At 34.3% G+C, this 23270-nt stretch overlaps 1 protein-coding gene across 9 annotated transcripts in view; it reads left to right on the forward strand.

Moving 5' to 3' along the window:
• Positions 1-23270, forward strand: part of SYNE1 (spectrin repeat containing nuclear envelope protein 1) — a 575153-nt gene that overhangs the window by 147474 nt on the left and 404409 nt on the right. For all 9 annotated transcript variants that reach the window (XM_069069647.1, XM_069069646.1, XM_069069648.1 and 6 more), the window contains 5 exons: positions 993-1171; positions 6067-6263; positions 10580-10689; positions 19963-20070; positions 22549-22686. In XM_069069647.1, the coding sequence (XP_068925748.1) occupies positions 993-1171; positions 6067-6263; positions 10580-10689; positions 19963-20070; positions 22549-22686 (732 nt within the window). The remainder of the gene's footprint in view (positions 1-992; positions 1172-6066; positions 6264-10579; positions 10690-19962; positions 20071-22548; positions 22687-23270) is intronic.

Below are 23270 nucleotides of genomic sequence, written 5' to 3' on the forward strand. Positions count from 1 at the left end.
TACTGTGAGGTGAGAACTAAACTAGCAGAAACATAACCCAGAATGACAGAATAAAATTGCTATGTCTGGGACAATAATGCCTGCCTCCCAATACTTACTACCCTGCCCAGGTCCAACTATGTGCTGACTCAAGACCCCCAAACTAATGGCTGGAAAATGGAGAGAGGTGAACTGGGATGAGTAATGTTCCAGTTCAAGGTTGAATTTCTACAGAGAGAGGAGGTGGGAGGATGGGAGTGGAGGCCAGATAAGGCACCAAGTAGAGAATGTCTTTTTAAAAAATAACTCTCTTCAAGGTAGATTATCATTTAACTAGTTACTAAGGTTCTTATAGAAATGGAAGAGAGGAAAAATTCGTTGTCTTCCCCCAAAACATCATACCAACAACAACATTCAATACAGAAGAACGGACATATGAAGCTTAATTACTTTATGTCTCATATATTTTGTATGTATGCACATCCGAGGCAAGATAACCTGGAGGTTAAAAAAAAATAAATCTTTCAGTTATAAACTACATTTTCCAAAAACTAGGCAGTACCAGTGATATACATCAAGAATAATAAATTACATATTTGAACAGTAAATTGTACCCTAACATACAATTATATAAATTAATACGAGGAATAGGAAAGGTTGTGAGGTAAATTATGGAATCTAGCTCTGTCATCAGCTAAACTGAATAGTGATGCACAAAATCTTTTACTTCTGTTGGTCTCCATTTCATTATCTGTTTTAATTAAGTGCATTAGATTATTTGGTAGTTGGGCTGCCTTCCTGTTCTGAAATTCTATATTTTTATAATATTTCACAGTTCAGATAATATTATTAGACCATTATGAGTGTGTTTTGTGTTATAGTTCATTTAATGAAAATCCTATTTGATTATATTTCTTTTACAATTCATTGATCACACATTTAGCTCTCACATCAAACAGGGAAATATAATGTCGGTGTTTATACTGTAACTTGTTTTGTTTATTCATGAACAGATTGAAGAATTGACAAGCAACCTTCCACAACTCCAGTCCCTGTCCAGTAGTACATCTTCTATGGAGAGTGTCCTCAGCTCTGAAACTGCCAGTCCACCAAACAAACGGAAGGTGGTAACCAAGGCCCAAGGGAATGCTAAGAAGGCCCTGTTAAAGTGGGTGCAGTACACAGCAGCAAAGTAAGTACCTTTTGGATTCTGATCCCAGAGGAAGCAGGATGAATCACTGAGTACTTTTTTTCTATTTAGGCAAAAGCTCCAAGAAATGTTTGGGGGGCTTTCCTATTGCTCACTTTGCTTTGTTATTGGAAAGGGGGATATTTAATAAGAAGTCTAAGCTTGTTTCTTCATGCTTCTTCTTGTACAAGAGCCATTAAAGGGATTAAAATTTAGTCTTTTCCCAATTGATAGAAAGGATTATGGCTTCTATTTTAAGTCATTGTGGCAGATATTTTTGTCTTTACAATTAATCTTTTCAGATTTAATTCATAGCTTCAAAACTATCTAATTTCTGTTCAGGATTTTCATTTCCTTTTAGGCAAATGATCTGAAGTTCAGCTTTTTAATAAAAACTGAGTTCTTTGCTGTTTCATACATCTTTTTCAGTGACTAGGATTTTTCTTTCTTCCTATGATTTTGTTTTCTTTTTACTTTGGTTGTAGAGTTCTTTGTAAAGTCCATTTTTATGCTTTGGGGGCTAAAGATTCAATGATTTTTATCAGCGTTTTTGGAGGCCTAGCAGAATTGCATTCCTGAAAAAAGAAAAGACTGTAGTTCTCCTGGAACTCTAGAAAAACATAACAAATAACTACTCCAAAATGGTTATCTTCACAGACAAAATCAAATGAGGAATTTCGCTGATCATTCGGATAGCTCAAGAGGAAAAGACATCAAAGAACATTTTTTTTCAATATCTGATTATTTCTGTTTCAGGGAGAATGGATATTTTTTGTTTAGATTATCAGAAGAAAAATGCCTTGCTCTCCACCTTATTTTGTTGTAGTTGAAATTCTACTTTTTATATCTGTGAATTAAAGGTTTAAAAAAATATTGTTCCTTAAATAAAATACTCACTCTATTAGGGACATGAGCAACATGATTCAGGGAAAAGATCACTGATTCTGGAATCAGAATCCTCCGTCTAAGACTTACTACTTATGTATTTTAGGCAAGTTACTTAACCTTCCAAGGCTTCAGTTTCTTCACTTATATAATAAAATGAGGGGGTTAGATGAGATGGAAACTAAGGTCCTTTCTAATGTTAGATTAATAATGTTATTTTTTGAACATTGAGGAGTTTCATTCTTAGAATGTTTTGGAAGCTTCACTTCAAATGAGTTATATAAAAGAAGAATGTGAATATATCTAATTTTAAAATATGTGTTGTCATTGAAAGTTCAATTTTCTGGATTTTGTGATAACTAGCGTTTTGGTAGCACATATTAACATAAAAAAACTATTTTTGAAATGAACACTCTGAGGTGGTTTCTAATTAAAAAAAAACCTTATGTTTCATCCAATCTATAATAATCTAGCTGTTACTAATATGTACATATTAAATCTTAACTGTGCAGGAGGAGCAGAAGGGCCTGGTAAGTGGACACTGGAATATACCTGCCATGCCTGCGCAGTCTTGTGATGGTTTTTCAATCTGTCTTAATATGGTATATGTAATCAATAGTGTTGCCCTTGTGCATTGCTTCATACAGCATTAAATTATGTGAATATCAAGTAAACGGACCAGCATTTAGAATTTCAACAGTTTGAGATAAACCAACCCTCAATTTAATGCTGTTAGAGAAGTTCTTCATTTTCTGTTGTCTCTCCCATATTTTGTTAGGCTACAATAATGTTCCGAGTTATGATGTGTTAACTCCTGCAACTCTCATATTTTTGTGATGTCAAGTTAACATCTTTCTACCTGATCTGTGCATCTTTCCTGTTACTTTAGGACTGAGTATTTTTTTTTTTCATTTTATCATCCTAGCAAAGGGATATGTTCCATTTTTGAATCACTTGTTATGCAGGGCATATTAATCGCTGTGAATCACTGTAGTAAGTGGTTGTTTTGTAAATGTGTCACATCAAATTTACAAATGGAATGGAAAATCTGTGGGGAAGGAAGATTGCTTTAATGATTAGTAAATAAGTTAGTAGAGAATATGGGTTCTATAAATATCTCAAAACAATAATAATATAGTGGTAGATATATGTCCTAATTCCAGGCCATTCCAAAAACTAAAATTCAACAATATTTGTTAAGTGCCTACTATGTGTAAGACACTGTATTAGGTGGTGGAAATGCAAAAATAAAATATAATTCATGCCCTAAAAGAGCTTACAATCTTATGGGCTGGTGGTAGTGTAACATACATAAGTAACTATTATATATATAGAAGTACCAAAGAAAGGCAAAATGGTGTGAGACATTTGTACCTGAACTCTTGTGTTTCCTTATTGTATAGAGACTGTGAGTCTGAGGTGCATGCATTTAAAAAATATATTTTTTATAACTACTTCAACATAAATTAGCTTCCTTTGTAATACTGTGTATTTTATTTTATGTATTTAAAAATGTTATTCTTAGAAGGAGTCCATAAGTTTAATCAAATGACCAATGGGGTCCTTGGCATACAAAAAAATTAAGCACTTCTGCTATTATAGAAAAAGCACAATGTCTTTGTTGAAGCACTAAAACAAAAATTCTATATTATGTATATTACAAATAATTATATGTTACACAATTTAACCAAACTAAATATAAACGGGAATCCATAATTTCAGATTCACTCATATCAGTTCTTGAAACCAAATCCTAGAATAAAATAATCATATACGTAGAGAAAACTTGTCACGAAAGTTTTTTAAACAAACTAAAATCTTATAGAAAGTGTTAGAACCTAAACATTTTTTAAAAAGAAAAGGGAAAAAAAGACCCTCAAGAAGAGAACATTCCTAGCCATTTGGAATGCAACATAGAGGAAATGTCACGATTTATATTGAACAGACTTTGTTAAAGTTCTTCTCAGAAGCCTTATGATAGACTATTTTGGAGTTTAAATTGAAGGCTAGAAGCCTATGCCAACATAGTTTATACTCTAGAAGGCCTTACCCAGTGAGACAATCTAAGTGTGAATCCATTTCTGTTTGCAGTCTGGACTAAGTTCAGAGAAGCTCAGGAAATGACTGTGGGGCAATGAAGAAAAATGGTGAATTTGAGAGTTTTCATTTGATGCAATTCAGCAAAATCAGAAAACATATGGGAAACTTGTGAATGCATGGTTAAATAAAGTGAACAAACAAACAAATAAATGACATTGAGCTTCTCCTCTATAAGAAATATGTGGCAATAAACTAGGCCTTCAGCTTACTGCTTATAACAAATTATAAAATTCCTTATGTGAAAAAAAACAATAAACCTTAAAGTTTGAACCAAAACACTGTAGGAAAGGATAATGCTGGTATACTTCCACTTTATTGAAAGCGGATTTTATTGATGTGTAGAGTTAAAAAATAAATTCATTGAAGACAGAAATATTTTCAAAACAAATAATTTTAATGTTTTTTGCATGCATTGCCTAAACATTGCTTAAGGTGTGCTATTCACATTATACTTCAGGTTCAATTTTGCTGAGAATGAGGCAACATTTTTATGAAGCAAGCTATTCTTATGATTGTAGTCATTACATATTTTGAGTTGCAGTGAAAATAAATTAGAGTATCTAGTTCAGGAAGAGGTAATCTTATACCCCATGTAAAACAGATGTAACTATATAATGACTAGATCAATTTTTAAATGATAAACATACCAAGATTAATTTCCCATAAGTAGTATGGTCCTTTAAATCTGACTTTGCAGAACATTAGCCTAGGACTTATTCCAGTGATGATGCTATTTCTCAAAACATTTTTCAACATTTTTGTTGGGAATTGCCTTCAGAGCAAGTTTATGAATCACCAAGAAACTGAAGCAGTCATATTATTTAATTATTTAAAAAAAAACAAAAACCAAAAAAGCCTTTTATTTTACTCAATAGATTTGTACTCTAAGTGATTTTTGAAAACTATTTCCAAAAATCAAACACCCTCAAAGAATAAAGATTTGCCATCATTGAAGAAATTAAAAAATATGTGACAGTCTTTGAAGGCAGTGCTAAAAGAGGAGTTGCATAGAGGTTTCATGAAATTGTAGCATTTTTTCTAAAGAAAAAAGTACATACTTTTCCATGATTATAATTTTGAAAGGGGAGGCCGCAATCATGCTATTAAAATATTGGTGATGCTACTTCATAATCACATTTTGTTTACTGTAGGAAGTTTGTCTTCTTCAGGGAATACTGGGTAGGTGCTGCTTTCTTAGAAGATGATATAATGGGGACTTACCCTAATTTAGAATATTTTTGCTTCCACCCCTCTTTATTCATATTTTCTTAGCTTCTTTGCCCAACTTTATTTTCCTTTACTGAGGTTTTTTTTTAAGCAACAACAAATATGCAACCAAAAATAGATGTTATGAAAATATAGTTCTAAGCTTGTACTTAAACTAAGGGAAAATTGGGTAAAATATAATCTGAATGCAGGAATTTGATTTTTATTGTCTTGGAAAAAATTATTTTTACTAAAATCTACATTTTAATATTTATGAAACTAAAATAATCTTTTTATTTGTACATTATTTTTATTGAAGAATAATGTACTTGCATTAAAACAGTATACACTATTGTCTGTTATTCAGAATGTAAGTATTATTTCCATATAAATGGATCAACAAATTTCTTCTTTCCTTCCTTTTCCTTTTTTTCTTTCTCCTTTCCTTTCCCTTCCCCTGCCCTCCTCTTCCTTTCCTTTCCCTTCTCATTCTTTTATGTTATTTTCCCCTTCCTCCTCCTCCTCCCCTCCCCCTCATCTTCCTCTTTCTCCTCCTCTTCCTCCTCCCCCTCCTCCTCCTCTCCTTCCTCTTCCTCCTCCTTCTCCTCTTTCTCCTCCTCCTCCTCCTGCTCCTCCTCCTCCTCTTCCTCCTTCTCCTCCTCCTTCTTCTCCTTTATCTTCTTCCTTTTTTACTTAAACATATCAAGGCAGGTTGGGATCGAAGTAAAAGATTTCGGACGAAGCTGGAGAAGTGGTGTGGCGTTTCATTCAGTTATTCATGCTATTCGGCCAGAACTAGTAGACTTGGAGAAAGTGAAAGGAAGACCTAACAGGGAAAACCTGGAAGAGGCTTTCACTATTGCTGAAACAGAATTAGGAATCCCAAGACTCCTAGATCCTGAAGGTATGCTGGGCTTTTCTATCCTACCATTGTCAGTTGATTGGCATCATGAAGTTACAGTCTCTGATAAACACTTCAGTAATACAAATACTTCATCATTTTCTTACTGAAAAAGAATGACTATAAATAAAATAAGATCACATATAAAGTGCTTTGCAAACTTTTAAATACTATATTAGTTATTAATAAAACATATTAAGCCTGATGTTTCTAATACTCTAGTAGACTGCTTTCAACTTATGATTCTTTGTAAGTAGAATCAAGGCATCAGGACATCAGAACACTCCTTTAATAACTTGTACACTTAAAATGCAATTCAGCGATCACTTATTAAGTCTATGTTACATGTTAGATGATACAATAAGCCCTGAGGATATAAAGACCAAAAATGTTGTCCTCACTTTATTGGGCAGAGTGGGAAGGGGTATAGTGGTCACATAGATACAAGATAATTCAAGGAGATAGAGTGCACCAATGACTAGGGGAGAGTGTATCAGGGAAGACTTTCCTTTTGAAATAGCACCTGAACTGATGTATTTAGGTCTGGGAATCATCTTTCTAGAATTGATAATTTAGACCACAGGAGCTGTTGGGTTCACTTAAGGAGGATGTATATAGACAACATCAACATTGGGTTATGATCAACTCTGTTGGATTTAAATATTCTCAGAAATAAAATGATCCAAGACAATCCCGAAAGACTCATGATGGAAAATGCTCTCTACATCCAGACAAAAAAACTATAGAGTTTAAATGCAGATAAAAGCTTATTATTTTGACCTTTTTGTTTTTTCTTTCTCATGGTGTTCCTCTTTTGTTCTGATTCTTTCACAACATGACTCATGTGGAAATATGTTTAACATGATTGTACATATATATCCTATTATTAGGTTGTTTTCTGTCTTAGGGAAAGGGGAGGGAATGAAAGGAGGGAGAAAAATTACAAAAATGAATGTTGAAAGCTATATTTACATGTAATTGGAAAAATAAAATACTACTAAGTAAAAAAGAAAGAGAAAGAAGGAAAGAACAAAACAAAAGAATGGAGGAAGTATGGAAAGAAGGAAGGAAGCAAGGAAGGATCCAGAGATTTCAAGAGATGGAGACAATTCCTGGCTTAGCAGACAGTGTATTCAAAGGCAAAGGGATGGAATATGGAATGTTAAGTTGAGAAGATAGTTAAACTAGTTCATGTGAAAGGTAGGGTTCAGGAAAATAGGTAATATGAAATAGTTTAAGAAAAAAATTAGAATCAGATAGCAAATTACATTTTTAAAAAGTTTAGTATGATATATTGACAGGACTTCTGAATGGAGATGATCAAAAGGCAGTTTGTGATGTAGGACTAGAATTGAGATTAGACCTGGATATTTAGATGTGGGAATCATCTTCCTAGAATTGATCATTTAGAGCACAGGAGATGTTGGATTCACTTAAGGAGGATGTATAGAGAAAGAATAGAAGAGAGTTTAGCATAGAATCCTGGGGTCCCATGTTTCATTAGATGAGAAACAGATGATGAACAAGCTAATGAGATGGAATAGTAGTCATAGAAAGCAAGGAATAAGGAGAAAAGTGTTATGGAAGTCAAGGGAGTAATAAATAACCAGTAAGAGGTCTAGTCAACAATGCCAAAATTGTAAAAGAGACCAAAGAGAATAAGGAATGAGTAAAGGTAGTTGAATTTAGCAGATACATGTTGGAAATCAGGTTGAAAGGGATTGAAGAGTAAAAATAGAGGAATGAATGCATCAGAGTATAATTTGTGGCAGGCAAAAAAGATAGATAATGAATATTTGAAGGGATGGTAGGGTCAAGTGGAGGGTATTTTTTTTGTTTTTGTTTTTGTTTTTAAAGCAATCAGGGTTAAGTAACTTGCTCAAGATTACATGGCCAGTTATTTCTGGGTGTGGTGCTAAGTATCTGAGCCCGGATTTGATCCCTAGGTCATCCCGACACTGGAGCTGGTGCTCTTACTTGCTGAACCACCTGGCCGCCCCTAAGCAATTGGGGTTAAGTAACTTGCTCAAGGTTACATGGCCAGGTGTTTCTGGTTGGGTGCTAAGTGTCTGAGCCCAGGATTCAATCCCCAGGTCATCCCGACAATGGAGCTGGTGCTCTTATTCGCTGTGCTACCCAGCTGCCCCAAATGGAGGGTTTTTTAAAGGTTGGTAGAGACTGGACATGTTTGTATGCAGCAGGAAGGGTGCCAAAAATGTTGTTACTATTTAATCATTCAGTCATGTCTTACTCTTCATGACCCTGCTGACCATAGCATGCCAATACTGTCCATGGGGTTTTCTTGGCAAAGATACTGGAGTGCTATGCCATTTCCTTCTCCTGTGGATTGACAGAGGTTAAGTGAATTGTCTAGGTTCATACAACTAGTAAGTGTCTGAGGCTGGATTAGAACTCAGGTCTTCCTGACTGCAGGCCCAGTGCTCTGTCCACTAAACCAGCCAATTACCAATAATGAGAAAATACTAAAGACAGAGGCATAAAAATAGTTAAGGAGAAAAGTTCATAAGAAGATAAAAGGTGATGTGATCACAGATATAATTAAAAGTTTAGGCCTTGAAAAAAAGAACAAATCTTTTTCAGAGCCTAGCTGAAAGCAGGAGAGAATAAGGGATTGTGTAGAGGTGTTTTGAATTATGAAATATGGGAGAACATGGAGCTGAAGTGAGATGGCCATTATTTTTTCATTGAAGTAGGAGATGAGATGCTCTGCTGAGAAGGAAGTGAGAAGACATTATATAGGACCTTGATGAAAGAAAAAAAAAGCATATAATAACTGCTAGAAGTGTGATAATCAGGGAAGAATAAAAAGATTGTAGTGCAACTGCAAGAGCCTTTGAAATAAATGGTAGTGGGCTCTAGTGGTATGTTTGTGTGACTTCCTCCAATGGTGTTCAAGTAACACATTAGATCAAAATGTTAGTGATTAAATGGTTCATTAATAAGAGAAGAGGAGGTCCGAGTGAAGGGAAGAAAATGAAATAAGGAGCAGGAGTGATAGACTGCAAGTGTTGAGGGACTAGAGGTCTCAGTAACAACCACAGAATTGTTTTAAAAGGAATGATAGAGTAAGAAAGACCTTACCTTATGTCACACAGGGTAGAAAGAAGAATTTATAGATATTAATAAGAGTACATCTTTATCAGTATCACTGATCAATGGCTATTTTTTATAATGAGCATAATAAGAACAACATATGTCATGTGAAAAATTATTTTTGAAAAAGGATTCCAAAATTCTTAAAGACTGTAGTCCACTTTTCTAATCTCTATGTTCACTCTTCCTTTAACACAGATAATTGCCTTTTAGAAATAATGTCACTGGGTGCTTCTAAATTGAATCAAGGGTCCTTGGGATGATTCTCCAAGTAAAGCACTAGTTTACTTAAAATGTCACTTTACTCAAGAGATTTGTGAATTGTTGATCTGTTAATAGTCATAAAAGGAGAGTGGGAAATGGGTCCCAAATGTAGAACTGCAGAGATATCTTGGAGACTTTCCAAGATGGGGAATTTTAGCTCCCTCCTTCAAAGTCTGAGTCCCCAGTGGCTTCCCTCTGACTTCAGGGAAAAGGATGGATTACTTGTCACTTGAGAAGTTTCCACTGTACCCCTAGACAACCAGGAAGTTTTTTTCCCAAGTCCCAATAAGTTGATTTGGTTCAAGGAGCTGGCATAACTTGGTCTTTTCCTAGCTCCAGATGGTATGTAGAACTCAGATCTCATTTTTATTAACTTCCTGAAAATAGAATTAGGTGAAATCATAAGTGGGGACCACTACAGGAATCTCAGACATTTGTGTGAAAATAAAAGATTAAGATTACACATGTTTGGCAAAAATTTTTTCCTTCAGTCTCATGGCTAAAATTGTTTTAAATGAAGTATTTTTTTTTCATCTACATCTGAGGCTTTCAAACAATTTATATTTCAGTAATTGGGCAAAAGTACAAGCATAGAAAAATATCAGATTCCTAATGCCCATAATTCTGAGAAGTATTTAAATGGGATATTCATCACTTGCCCAAATGTTCCTTTGTGCATTTTGCTACTTAAATATTCAGCTACTTTCTAAGTCATGGCCTTTCTAAATTGTCTTAGATACTCTGAATTGGTTCAGAAATAAGCTAGATGAGTAATAGTATGTTTTTCTGCATTTAAATCTATAGATTTTGTTGTAATATATAAGCTTGTTTTTACAACATATCACTTTATTATATTTTGTGTGAAATTACTTAAAGCCATCATTCCCTTGAAATTGTTACTACTGATTAACTATGTATGTTTGTTTTGTTGTTTTTTCCAGATGTGGATGTGGATAAGCCTGATGAGAAGTCTATTATGACTTATGTAGCCCAGTTTCTCAAATATTATCCTGATGTTCATAATGCAGGTGCTGATGAACAAGAAAATGATGTATGTATTTTGTTTAAAAATGTATTATATATGTGTGTGTGTATCTTGTACACATGTGTATACATACATATTATGTATATTATAGCCATATATTTATACATATATGTCTTATACACATATTTTATATACACATATGCATTTATTGTTAGATATGTGTGTTATTTTTAAATGTTTTTATACATTTTTATTTTATGTATATATGCATATATGTATGTGTTGTTCCGTCATTTTTCAGTTATTCCATCTCTTTGTGACCTCCCCCAAACTTTTGGGGTTTTCTGGAGTGTTTAGCCATTTTCTCCTCCAGTTTACTTTACAGATGAGAAAACTGAGACAAATAAGGTTAAGTGACTTGTCCAGGGTCAAGTAAGTAAGTATTTGAAGCCAGATTTTAACTCACATCTTTCTGATTACTGTTCCAGTGCTTCTGGTATAGAGTACCACCTAGCTCTCCCCATATATGTACATACATTTTTAAATAAAAGCATGTTGCATTTGCTTTTAATTAATTTTTTTTTATAAAATAGCATTTGAATGTAATTAAATCACAACCGACTAAAGAATAGAAGGAAACAAACAAGAGAGGGTGAGAAAATTTGGCTTCAAAGAAAAAGGCTTTTTGTTGTGAGTAAGGAACAAAAAAGAGAGTCACATAAAGGAAATCGTATTTCTAGGAAAAAATAACAGTATTAGAATTTTGATGATTTGGCAAGGTAAATGATGTAATATGCCCACCAAGATCTTTATTCCAGTCCTAAAAATATTGTATATGAAATTAATGCTGCTCCTTAAATTTATTGAAGTAATTGATTTTTGATTTTGAATATTAATAGAGATAAAATTCATAGCAAATAACTGTGATCAATCCTGGTCCCGATCACTCAGGCTATATCTTTGTTTTCTTACCTGTATGACATGATTGACTCATCTACTTTTTAGTTTACATATTTCCTGAAACAAGTTCATTATTCCACTTATTGATGATTGGACTTAATTGGAAACATACTGTAACTTATATCTAATATGCATTTTATTGCTCTTAGTTTACCTGTACCTTTAATTCTCTGGAGATTGTGCTGTTTGTGGTCATCAGATGGATTTTTGTACAGAGAACAGTTTGGGATTAAAAAAAAGAGTATTGTGCAGCCCTCCCCAGAGTCTTTGCTCCTGCCCTCTTAGTCATGTTGAATTCTGGGCCCAGCTCATCATCTGTGTATAGTACTTGTCCCAAATAAAGATACTTATGTCCTAACCCAACAGGAATTAGACAATAGATCTTGTTCATATGTTTATTTTTTCCTATGTGGATTACTACTTTTATCTTTTTTGAGTAATTATGGATCTCACTGAATTACCCTGAAAAGTTTTAGGGCTTGATATAGTTGGTAGAATAATATCTACAGTCAAGGAACACATTTATTATAGGAAATATTGTTTCAATTTGTATCTTTCAGGTTGGTAGACTATCTTATTTTTAAAAAGCTTGTAGTAGTATTTTTTTCCCTTCATAGTATTTTACTGTTTCCCAATTACATGTAAAGTTAGTTTTCAACATTCATTTTTGTAAAATTTTGAGTTGCAAATTTCTCTCCCTCTCTCCCTTCCCTTTCCCCCAAGACAATAAGCAATCTGATTATAAGTTGTACATGTTGTATTATTATTTTTAAATCATTTGAATGCCCAATTTATATTCTTCAAAAAATAATGTAATTATTTAAGTGAAGCAATATAAATTTCCCTATGATCCCAAGTTTTAAAAATTCCAGTTAATATTTATATTTTACACCATGGTCAAGTCTGATGCTGGCAATGGAATATTAGAACTCAGAAAAGACTGAAAACAAACAGTGAATCAGAAATAGGCCAAATAGCATATGTTAATGTTGTGGTTTAAACCCAGGGATGCCAAAAACTGTTGAGTTGGGGGCTCTGTCTGCCTAAAAACTATTGTGATTTTATGATCATGGTGAAAGCATCTCAAAGAATTCAGAGTCAGACCACCTCTAATCCAAGTATAGGCATTTATTGAGATTGACGCTTCTCATGAAGTGGGATAAATTCCAAGAGGAACCAGAAACTTTAGAGAAAGTAAGATGAATTTTTATAGGGTAAAAATGCAATTATACAACAGAAATTTACATAGAATAAAGGAATATCATTAATATTAAAAAGCAGGAAGAGTTTGTTAAGGGATTAGGTAATGGAGGAGGGGTTCCATCTATGTTTTAGTGGTTAAACATTCTGTTCATTCTGCCCTCCAACTGGCGAGCTATTGTGGTCCTGTCTTGGGCTAAATGGATGATGTGATTGTGATTGAATACAAGAACACACCTGTTTCTGTGGGAATGGGTCTGGGGGCAGTGACCAGGTAGAGGCAGTAGCTAGGTTCCCATCATATGAACACACCTGCTGTTTCTGTGGGAACTAAGATTTCAGGGACAGACTTGTTGTTCCAGTGAGCAGTGAGGCATATGGGGTGGGGGGCTAAGTAGGTGCAGTGGGCCTGCTGTTCAGTAGAGCCAGGCCTATAATGAAGTTGGAATATTGGGGCTGGGGGCAGCTTTATTGAGATTCCACCATTAAAAGAATTTGTAAGAGCTGTGAAGTGATCTGCTTTTTTCTCATAATATCGGTCAAGTGCAAACTAAAAATGTTCACCTCTGTTTAAAACCTCTAAATCAAAGAAGAATGTCAGTCATGTAATAGATTCACAATATGTCAATCATTTGTGAAGCTGGCAGAAGATGATAACGAGAGTGACCCCAGGGTTATAAGACATCTTCAAACCAGAGTCTGAAGGAAGTGGGCTGATGGAGCCTGAGGAAGGAGAAGCTCGAAGAAGCATGACAAATATTCCCCAATATGCAATATGGCAATGATAGAATAGCTACATAACACCGGACAGACAGATACAATACAAGGCCTTCAACATAGGAAAAAAACAATTCTAATGAAGTATTAGGAAAAAAGCATCTAAATTTCCCAATGTAAAAGTTCTGATGTTAATTAATCAACCAAGTATTTATTAAGTGAGTACTGTGTGCTAGGTGCTTGGAAGATGAAGGCAAAAATAATCTTATATTTGCTCTCAAGGAACATGCATTCTATCAGCAGAGACAATATGGACATCTCTAAGTGTATACAATATAAGTAAATAAAAATACCTACAAAATAGACCTTAGATACTGTAGGTGATCAGAAAGATCTCATGTGGGTGGCCATGTTTGTACTGAATTTTTAGAAAGTGAGGATTCTAAGAGAGAATAAGAAGTAAGGAGTGTGTTCCTGGAAAGTTAAGTTGGATCAAGGGTTGTGAAGGGCTTTAAATGTATCTAAAGTTTTTTGAGCGAGTCAGTGACATAGTCAGATCTGTTTTAGACAAAGCACTTTCAGAGGCATGTGGAGGATCTATTGCAGGGGAGAGAGATTTAAGGTCAGGGAACCTCCTAACCCAATAAGAAGGCTGATGCAAAGAGGCAATGTGGTCTTGAACTAGTGTAGTGGCTAGAGGGCTAGGGGGAAAGGAAAGATATGAGATCTTTGGAGAGGAAGGATTTATGGTATTTGGCAATTGATTTCATATGTAAGGTGAAGGAGAATAAAAAATCAAAGATGATTCTAAGGTTGTGAACCTAGATGATGAAATTAGATGGTGACAAGATGACTTCCCAGAAATAAGGAGGTTTATAAGAGGTCTAGTTTTAGGAGGAAAGACAAGGAGTTATGTTTTGGACATGATACATTGCAATGCTTATAGGACATCTAGGTCAAAAGGTCTGATAGGCAGTCATTGACATAAGAATGGAGCTCAGAAAAGAAACGAAGGCTAGGTGTACAGATCAGAGTCCTCTGCATAGATAGTAATGGTAATCATAGCCAGTATTTATATCACATTTTAGGGTTTGAGGAGTGCTTTACAAATATCACTTCATTTTATCTTCACAATAACCCTGGGAGGTAGGTGTTATTATTATTTCCATTTTACAGATGAGGAAAATAAGACTAAAAGAGCAAGCACCTTGCCCATTGAAACGGAACTAGTAAGTGTCTAAGGCTGAATTTGTATTCATTTGGGTTTTCCTGACCCTAGAGTCAGCAGTATTTCCACTTTGCCACCTAGCTGATGAGGTCACCCCCAAAGAGAAGAGAAGGTGGCCCAAGGCAAAGTTTTGGCATATACTCACATGTATATATGTATATATATATGTATATATATGTGTGTATGTATGTGTGTATATATATGTATATATATGTGTGTGTATATATATACACACACACACACACACACACACACACACACACTTACATACTCCATAAACCCAGATGTCCTCAAGTCCTGTTTCTGGACCTGGATCAATTTGCCATTTCCAGGAATCTTTGTTTACTTATTATTCACAAAAGACGTGTGGTATACACATTCATATTGCTAAAAATTGGGCTATACAGCATACATGTTGTTCATGTCTGACAGGCACTTCTAAAACTGCTTAAGTGAAGCCGGCATGTCATGTTCAGTTCATGTAACTCTGTCACTGCAGGGAACTAATTCTATTTCTTGCCAGCTACTTTTCAGGAAGACTTTCCCCACTGGACCTAAGGCATAAATAGATAGGGAAAGCAGATTTTACTCACTGAAGCTGCAGAGAGTTTTAGTGGGCACAGCTGCTGACAGGAACTGATACTCTTACATCAGGCCTCTTTATAGTGGTTGGTGTTTGGCTCTTTTGCTATAATTGGGGAGTGCTTATTGGTTGGATTCTAGGTTTGTGGTTTACACACTCGTTAAATCTGGACACAGAACATTGACCTGTCTATCTAATAGCCTTAGAGGAATTCTGTGTGTGTAGCCCCCATCCTCACATCACAGAGAAAATCAGATTCTTTTATGTAGTAATTCTGTTCCTAGAAGGCCTTTGTTTATCAAATTGATTTTCTTTCTTATCCCCTTTCTGAATCTCTATGGTTTTGTTATCTCTAACATTAATAGTTTTTCTAGGTCAGTAAATTAATCCCTCAGTACATGGAGGGGAATCAGGTGATGCTTCAGTTAATACATATGAGCAGAAATATAATGCTTAGTGCCTTAGAAGCTTTTTAAAATGACTGTGCCCCCCCCCCCAGCAGACCCACAAGCACCCACTTTACCTCCAAAATAATTTGCCAAGAGTAATTTAGTCACTGAGCCTTTCATTCACAACTTAAAAAAAAAAAAGGAAAATGCATTTGATTTCTTCTGGGATATTTCAGAAATTGATACTGAGGGATATTTATTGTGATTTTTTAACTGTTTAACTTTTTTACTTAATTTCTTCTGTACATGAGATCAATAGTAATATGGTATCAAAGAGAAATTAAAAATTGAAGCCTAACATTTCAATTTAGAAAAAAAAAGAAGATAAAATGACCACCAGAAAAAGCACATTCGAGGGGATATAGTTAGAAGTGGTTGGAAGCTTCTAGTGTAGTGAATCCTCAAAAGCAGAGACAAGTCCTCTATGGACAGAGCATCCAGATTATATCTCATCTTCCAAACTGCTGCCAATAGAGAAAAAGTCTATAGTTATTTTAGCTTTTATGTAGAACATTTCTAAATATCTTTTTTTACTTGTTCCATATCTTTTTAACACTTATCATGAATATGACTTACTGTCTCATTTCCTTATGAGTACAGTTCTGATCACAAATGTTAATTTGAGGTGACTAAAAATGATCCTTGTGTTAATTCCAAAGATGTAACACTTAGAGAATTTGATAATGAAATATAATTAATCAGATTTTCATGAATGATTAATGACTTAGGTGTGTGGTAAAAACTGTTATTAAGAACAACATTCTTAAAAAGATTTAATTATATAGCTATTTCAATAATATTTTATATATCTAGTGATATAGATGCATATATACATAAGCAGTTATACAAACTGACGAATTTTTTATTTTTATTTTTTGCTTTTTGGAGGGCAATTGGGTAATTTTTTTCTTAATTTGGCATGTAAAGGATATTATATGAGATTGGTCTGTTATGTCTTATCACACGACAGTAGGGTTAGAGGCTGTCTGATAAATAAATATTCTAAATATGGCATATATAAATATATTATAAAGATTCATTCTGTTATGGATAGACAGACAGAAAGGCAGATAGAGATTTAAAGTGTAAATTAAGAGTTAGGCAACTAGGTGCCATGGTGGATCGAGTGTGGCATTAAGAAGACCCGTCTTACTGAGTTCAAATCTGATCTCAGACATTTGCTAGCTATGTGACACTGGGCAAGTCACTTAATCCTATTTGCCTTAGTTCCTCATATATAAAATGAGCTGGAGAAGGAAATGGCAAATCACTGCAGTAACTCTGCCAAGAAAAACCCAAATAGGGTCACAGAGCATTGGACACAATTAAAAATGAACAAAATTGAGAAAATATGTAAGAGAATATGCAAGAGAAAAATAATGTTATGGATGTACTTTTTTTTTTTTTAAGCAATCGGGGTTAAGTAACTTGCTCAAGGTTACACAGCCAGTTATTTCTGGGTGTGGTGCTGAGTGTCTGAGCCCGGATTTGATCCAGGTCATCCCAACACTGGAGCTGGTGCTCTTACTTGCTGAGCCACCTGGCTGCCCCTTGGATGTACTTTTAAAATCTGAATTTCTTAACCTTCTTTTTTTGGTCATGGCCCTCTTTGGAAGTCTGTTGAAGCCTACTGACCTTTTCTCAGAATATATTTTAAAATTGAAAAAAAAATATATTTCCATTAGAAGTTAGAGAAAATAAAGCTATATGTGTGTGTTGTGTGTATGCACATATATCTGCTTGCACACATATGTTTATTTGTTTATTTATTTGAAATTTATCCATTAACTCGCTAGCTAAGAACTCTTGTCAAAGCAATGCCATTAAGATTTTCTAGCACTGTGGTGTTTTGAACTACAAAGAACTAAATATGACAAAATTGGGAAAGAATTTTAATAGTGGAGAATACTGTTGAGCATTCCAATTAAAATTCAAAGTTTATTATTTGCATTCTTTGTTTCTGATGACTTAGCAAAAGAATCATAAATATATCCAACATAGAATGTTTCACAATTCAAAACCAAGAATTTCAGTTACCCACAGAGCAGCAGGACCTCTATCATTGTGTTCTCATTACACTCCTATTTGCAGTCTTCAGTTTAACTTCTAAAGCATTGCTTCTAAGTGTGTCAGTAGTAACACCCGTGAGTGTGAGATTAGTAACACTATGTACTTTGTCTTTTCTTTCCTTCTATGACAAACTCATAATCTTGGGAGCTTCCTCTTTATTTTTTTCTAATGCGCAGATAAATTTTAATGAAAATTTTAGTTGCATGCGAAAGGGCTTGGTTGAAGCAAAATCCTTGTATCCACATATTTTAGTATTTCTCAATAATTCAATGACTCTCTCTAATGGTGTAGCTCCCACCTCACTGGCTTTTTCTGGCCCTATGTGATTCTTGCTTGTGCTCTCTCATAAATTATTCCCAGGGTGCTCATCTACCCAGTGTGCTATGGACCTTCCTTCCTTTAGGTCTTGATACACTGTTTGAATATTAATGGAACACCCAAACCATCTATCACTTCTTTCCTGTTCATTCTACATAAAGAGCTACTCCCTTTTCCAGCAAGATTGATAATATCTTTTCTACTAGTTCCACTGTACAATTCTTCATCAGTTATGTTCATGTGTCTTTCCATTGCCTTTTGAATGACTCACAACTTTAAATCCTTAGAAACTGTTATTTTTGTATTTTAAATTCATATGACTGCTAAGTGTCACAGAGGATAGCATATTGGTTCTGAAGTTAGGACTATTCATCTTCATGAGTTCAAATCTCACCTCAGATACTTACTGACTCTGTGGCCCTAGACAAGTCACTTAACCCTATTTCCTTCAATTTCTTCATCTGTGAAATGAATTGGAGAAGAAAATGGCAAACCACTCTAGTATCTTTGCCAAGAAAACCCAAAATGGGGTCATGAAGAGTCAGATACAACTAAAAAAAGCAACTAAATAACAACTTTTATATGGTATTACCATAAGAATATTGACATTGAAAGGTGGGCCATTGTTTCAGGTAGAAGTTTAGAGTCTTCAAAAATATGGTGCTATTTCTACAATAAGAGAAGTTTTCCTTCTCCTTCTATTCAATTCTGGGGCAGGTTCATCGTGACTCTTTCACGGGTTATACATGATGTATGTACTGATCAACCAGCTCTATGAACTATCTAGTCAACCCCATATTATAATCTAAACAACAAGCATTCTTATTTCAATTATTTTTGCTGTGTATGTTTGATTTTATTAAGAAATTTATAAAATTTTGGGGATGTCAGGACAATCAGGAGCACCACAAATTGGAACATCTGAAATATTTCCTTGTAGATAGAGAATGCCTCCTCCATTTGACTTATGCCCAAGATATACTTTATCACAGAGGTAAATAGCCCAAGGGAGTGTTTTTTGCCTTGATTGAGAATAAGAAGGCTGTTCAACCAATTTACCTATAATACATCTCTTGGGGGAATTAAAATTTTTATTTATTTTACAATTTAAACATAAATATTTTCCCCACCTCCTCCCCCCAACTATAAAAAGGGAAGAAAAGAAAAAAAGAAAAACTCTTGTAAAAATATATATTCTCAAGCAAAGCAAATCCCTGTGTGGTCCATGTCCTAATGTGTATGTCAACTCCTCTGCACTTGGTAGAGCACTGTGCCAGAAAGAGCTGAATTCACACATTTTACTAGTGGTATGACTTGGCAAGTCACTTACCCTCTGTTTTCCTAAGTTTTCTCATCTGTAAAATAGGGATAACTGCACCTACCTCAAAGCGTTGTTATGAGGCTCAAATGAGATAATATTTATACAGTAATTAGCTCAGTGGTATATAGTAGGCACTACATAAGTACTTATTTCCCTCCACTTCCCCCCTGCATCTTGAATCCCTCAACTCTCCATCATGAAGTGGATAGGATATTTCAGTATTGGTTCCCTGGAAGCATGATTGTTCCTTTCATTGATCATAGTTCTTCTTTCAAAATTCATTTGTATTTTTAATGTTTTTCTTTTGATACAAACTATTCTCCTTGCTCTGCTCACTAGACTCTTCAACATTTGATGCATTCTGATTGTAGTCATGATCTAAGATGTTTGAAAGAATGAACTTTGCCATTTTACTTAGAAAGATAAGCTAAAAATACCTTTTTCTGTGATGTTGGAACTATATAAAAATAAATAGATATTTTCCTCTTTCCAGAGAGAAGACAAGCCGGTGCCAAGAGAAACCAAAGTTTGGATAGAACAGTTTGAAAGAGATGTAACAAGGGCACAAATGACTGAAGCAAGTTTACAGGACAAATATCAGGTACTATATAGAAAAGTGATTTTTGACTCCACAAAATGCCTTTTCTAGCTAAGGTTAATATGGAACCTTGAATCTGTGTTTTAATTTTTTAAATTATGCCAGGTAAATAATTAAGGAAAGATTCTATGTGAGTTTAGAGCTTTGTACTATTTCTTGCTCTGCATAGTTAAATATTTACCAAGTTCCCATTAAATAGAGAATTGTAGGTTTAATCTTTATTGTTAAAGAGTCTTTAATTCTTTAGGATTAATAAGGGAGATATGTACACTTACACAGACATACACCCACACATACACACACATTTTCAAACGTGAAAATGACTTCAAAAATCATTATATAAATGTATTCAAGTTCACATATACAACATAACCTAAGTTGTGCCAAATATTTTTGACATTCTTTTCATTCTCTGATGCCTAGAACTCTTTGAAAGAAAAGTCAAATGAACTCCCTAAGGATTTATTTTTATAGAGCTTTTATGATATTTTGAAAGTTAATATGAGCTTGGAGAGAATGGAAGATAAAATGTGCAATGAACTTTTATTCACTATCACCACCCAGTGTTCATCATATGAATTTACTACCTGCATGATCCATATTAAGTTGCATGAAATTGTATTTTTGCAGAAGACAGAATTTACCTAGTGTTTCCCAATTAGCTTAGCATAAAGGTCACTAACATCTCTATCTCTGGTTAATATCGACAGATTACCTATTTTTAACCCATCATTTTTGTAGTAATCATACTGTGAATCTTATTTCGAGGCATTCTTAGCTTTTTGTATAATGTAATAAATTCATTACTATGTATGCAATGTTTTTTAGCTTAGTATTTTTTTTTTTGGCTTTTGGGTTGGGTTTTTTTTTTTTTTTTTTGCCTTTTGGAGGGCAATTGGGATTAAGTAACTTGCCCAAGGTTACAGGGCTAGTTTTTTGTGTGTGGGTGTTAAGTGTCTGAGGCCCAAACTGAACTCAGTTCCTCCTGGCGGGTCATTTACTCACTGTGCCACCTAGCTGCCCCTTCAGCTTAGTGTTTTACTTATAGGTGAAGCTACTTCTAATAAATTTATTTTATTTCATAATTTGAAATTTTACATTCAAGAACTCTATTGCTATCTCATTTTCTAAATTGCATAGTTTTATAAGAGATAATATGTTAAAGTCAAATTCTGTTAAGTTATATAACATATAAGCTTTGAGTTTAGATATAGTTTATCTGATTGTCCAAATTTTCAGTTTTTATAATTTGGATATCAGCTATATATTTTTAAATTCAGTTCAGTCATTTTGACTCTATGCTGATCGGTTTGAAAATTTCGAAAAATTCCCACCTTGCAAATTGCTACTTTGAAGAAAAATAAATCATACTGTTAATTATATTAGTTTCATCATCATTACCATCATCACATAGCTATAAAACACTTTAAATTTAGTTTTTTTTATAACACCCCTATGAGGTAGATAATCATCATTTGACAGATGAGGAAAATGAGTTTTAGAAAGTTCAAAGATTTACCTAATATCTCATATCAATAAGAGTTAGCACAGTGCCTAGCACATAACAGGCTCTTCATATATATATATATATTGACTGGTGGTGGTGGTCCTTCATTTTCAAAGAGGACCAATGACATCATGGGGTGATGTCACACTGACTTACTGATTGTCAGATATAGTACTCTAACACAGATATTTTGATTCCTAGTCCATTGATTTTTTATTACCACAGTTTCACAAGGTAGTGTCACAGGGTGAAGTCCTTGTTTCAAAACCTGACACTACCACTGATTGACCCATGTGACTTTGGGCTTGATTTTTCTGACCCTCACATCCTCATTTATAATGCAAGGATAATATCAGGTGCTCTGTCTTCCACATGAGGGTAAATGTGGACATTCACTCAGATAATATAAACACATAGGTAAATTCATAACTTACCTTGCTATATAGTTTTAAAGAATATGACTTCAGTATACCATCTCTTATGTAAAGATCACTTACTCTGTGAAATTTAGAAAATATAAGATTATTTCATTTCTCAAATGCCCAATTTTCAACCAAATAATGAAAGAAAACCATTTTATTATCTCAGCTATGTCTAATACTAACTTGAAAAATTCTGTCCTCATGTTAATGAATGCACTATATTGCACATCATGCTAGCAGTGTCCTCCAAAAGAATTCCCATCATCATGTATTTTATGACACTGAATGGATGAGAATAGGCTGTGTTCGATCAATACCACCCTGAAAAGGCAATTCGAGGACCAGAAATGACCATATCAATGCTAATTAATTGTCTGTAAAATTCATGGAAAACTACAGATGAGTGTTGCTGAGAGAGTAATCCACAGATCACTAAAAGTGTCACAATATTATTAAGAAAGGACTGATTCTCTTATCAATGTAAATGGGTAAAATAGTACAGTTTTCCTCATTTGACTTATTGCCCTGTTGTTCCTGTTTTTTCTCCTTTAGTCATTTAAGCACTTCAGAGTTCAGTATGAAATGAAGAGGAAACAGATTGAACTTTTGATTCAGCCACAACGTAGAGATGGCAAATTGTCACTTGATCAAGCTCTGGTAAAGCAGGCATGGGACAGAGTGTCCTCTAGGGTGAGTTTCCCTAAATTACCGTAGTAGCATGTACATTTATCTGTGGAATATTTTTAATGTCACTTCTGTGGGTTTTCATTAAGTTTTGCAGTTTCCTTTAAGAGTTGGAGAGAGGAGTTCTTTCCCTTTTTGGTGTTGGACTTTTTAATTTGAAGGAGGCTTAACAGCTTTCAGAGCTATGCATGTTATATCTGCTTATTGACTTTTTCTTCCTGTCATTTGGAATGTTTATTCTAATCCTTTAGTCATCTTGCCTTATATTCCTTGCTTACTTTTCTTTTGTCTTTCCCCTCTGATTATATAATTCAATGACTCCATATATATTATAGATGGAAAAACTTCATCTTCATTCAATTGAATATCCAAGAAAATCTCCAGCAATAAGGCCTCTATAACCTTTCCCAATAGTCTATTGTAATGTTGCTGCTGTTGAAATCACTCAGATAGCAAATGAATTATCCCTATAGCCAAATATAGTTTCTTCTGATGTAATTTGAGCAGTTTCCTCTTGGAGTTCTAGACTTTGAAGGCACTTTGAATGTCCAGTCTCTCCTGGAAATATTATTCCCTTCTGCATCACCACT

The sequence above is a fragment of the Petaurus breviceps genome, unplaced genomic scaffold, assembly GCF_028583685.1.
Source record: "Petaurus breviceps papuanus isolate PSGF00001 unplaced genomic scaffold, PetGlider_PUasm1.0 90784, whole genome shotgun sequence".
In the NCBI taxonomy this organism is placed as follows: Eukaryota; Metazoa; Chordata; class Mammalia; order Diprotodontia; family Petauridae; genus Petaurus; species Petaurus breviceps.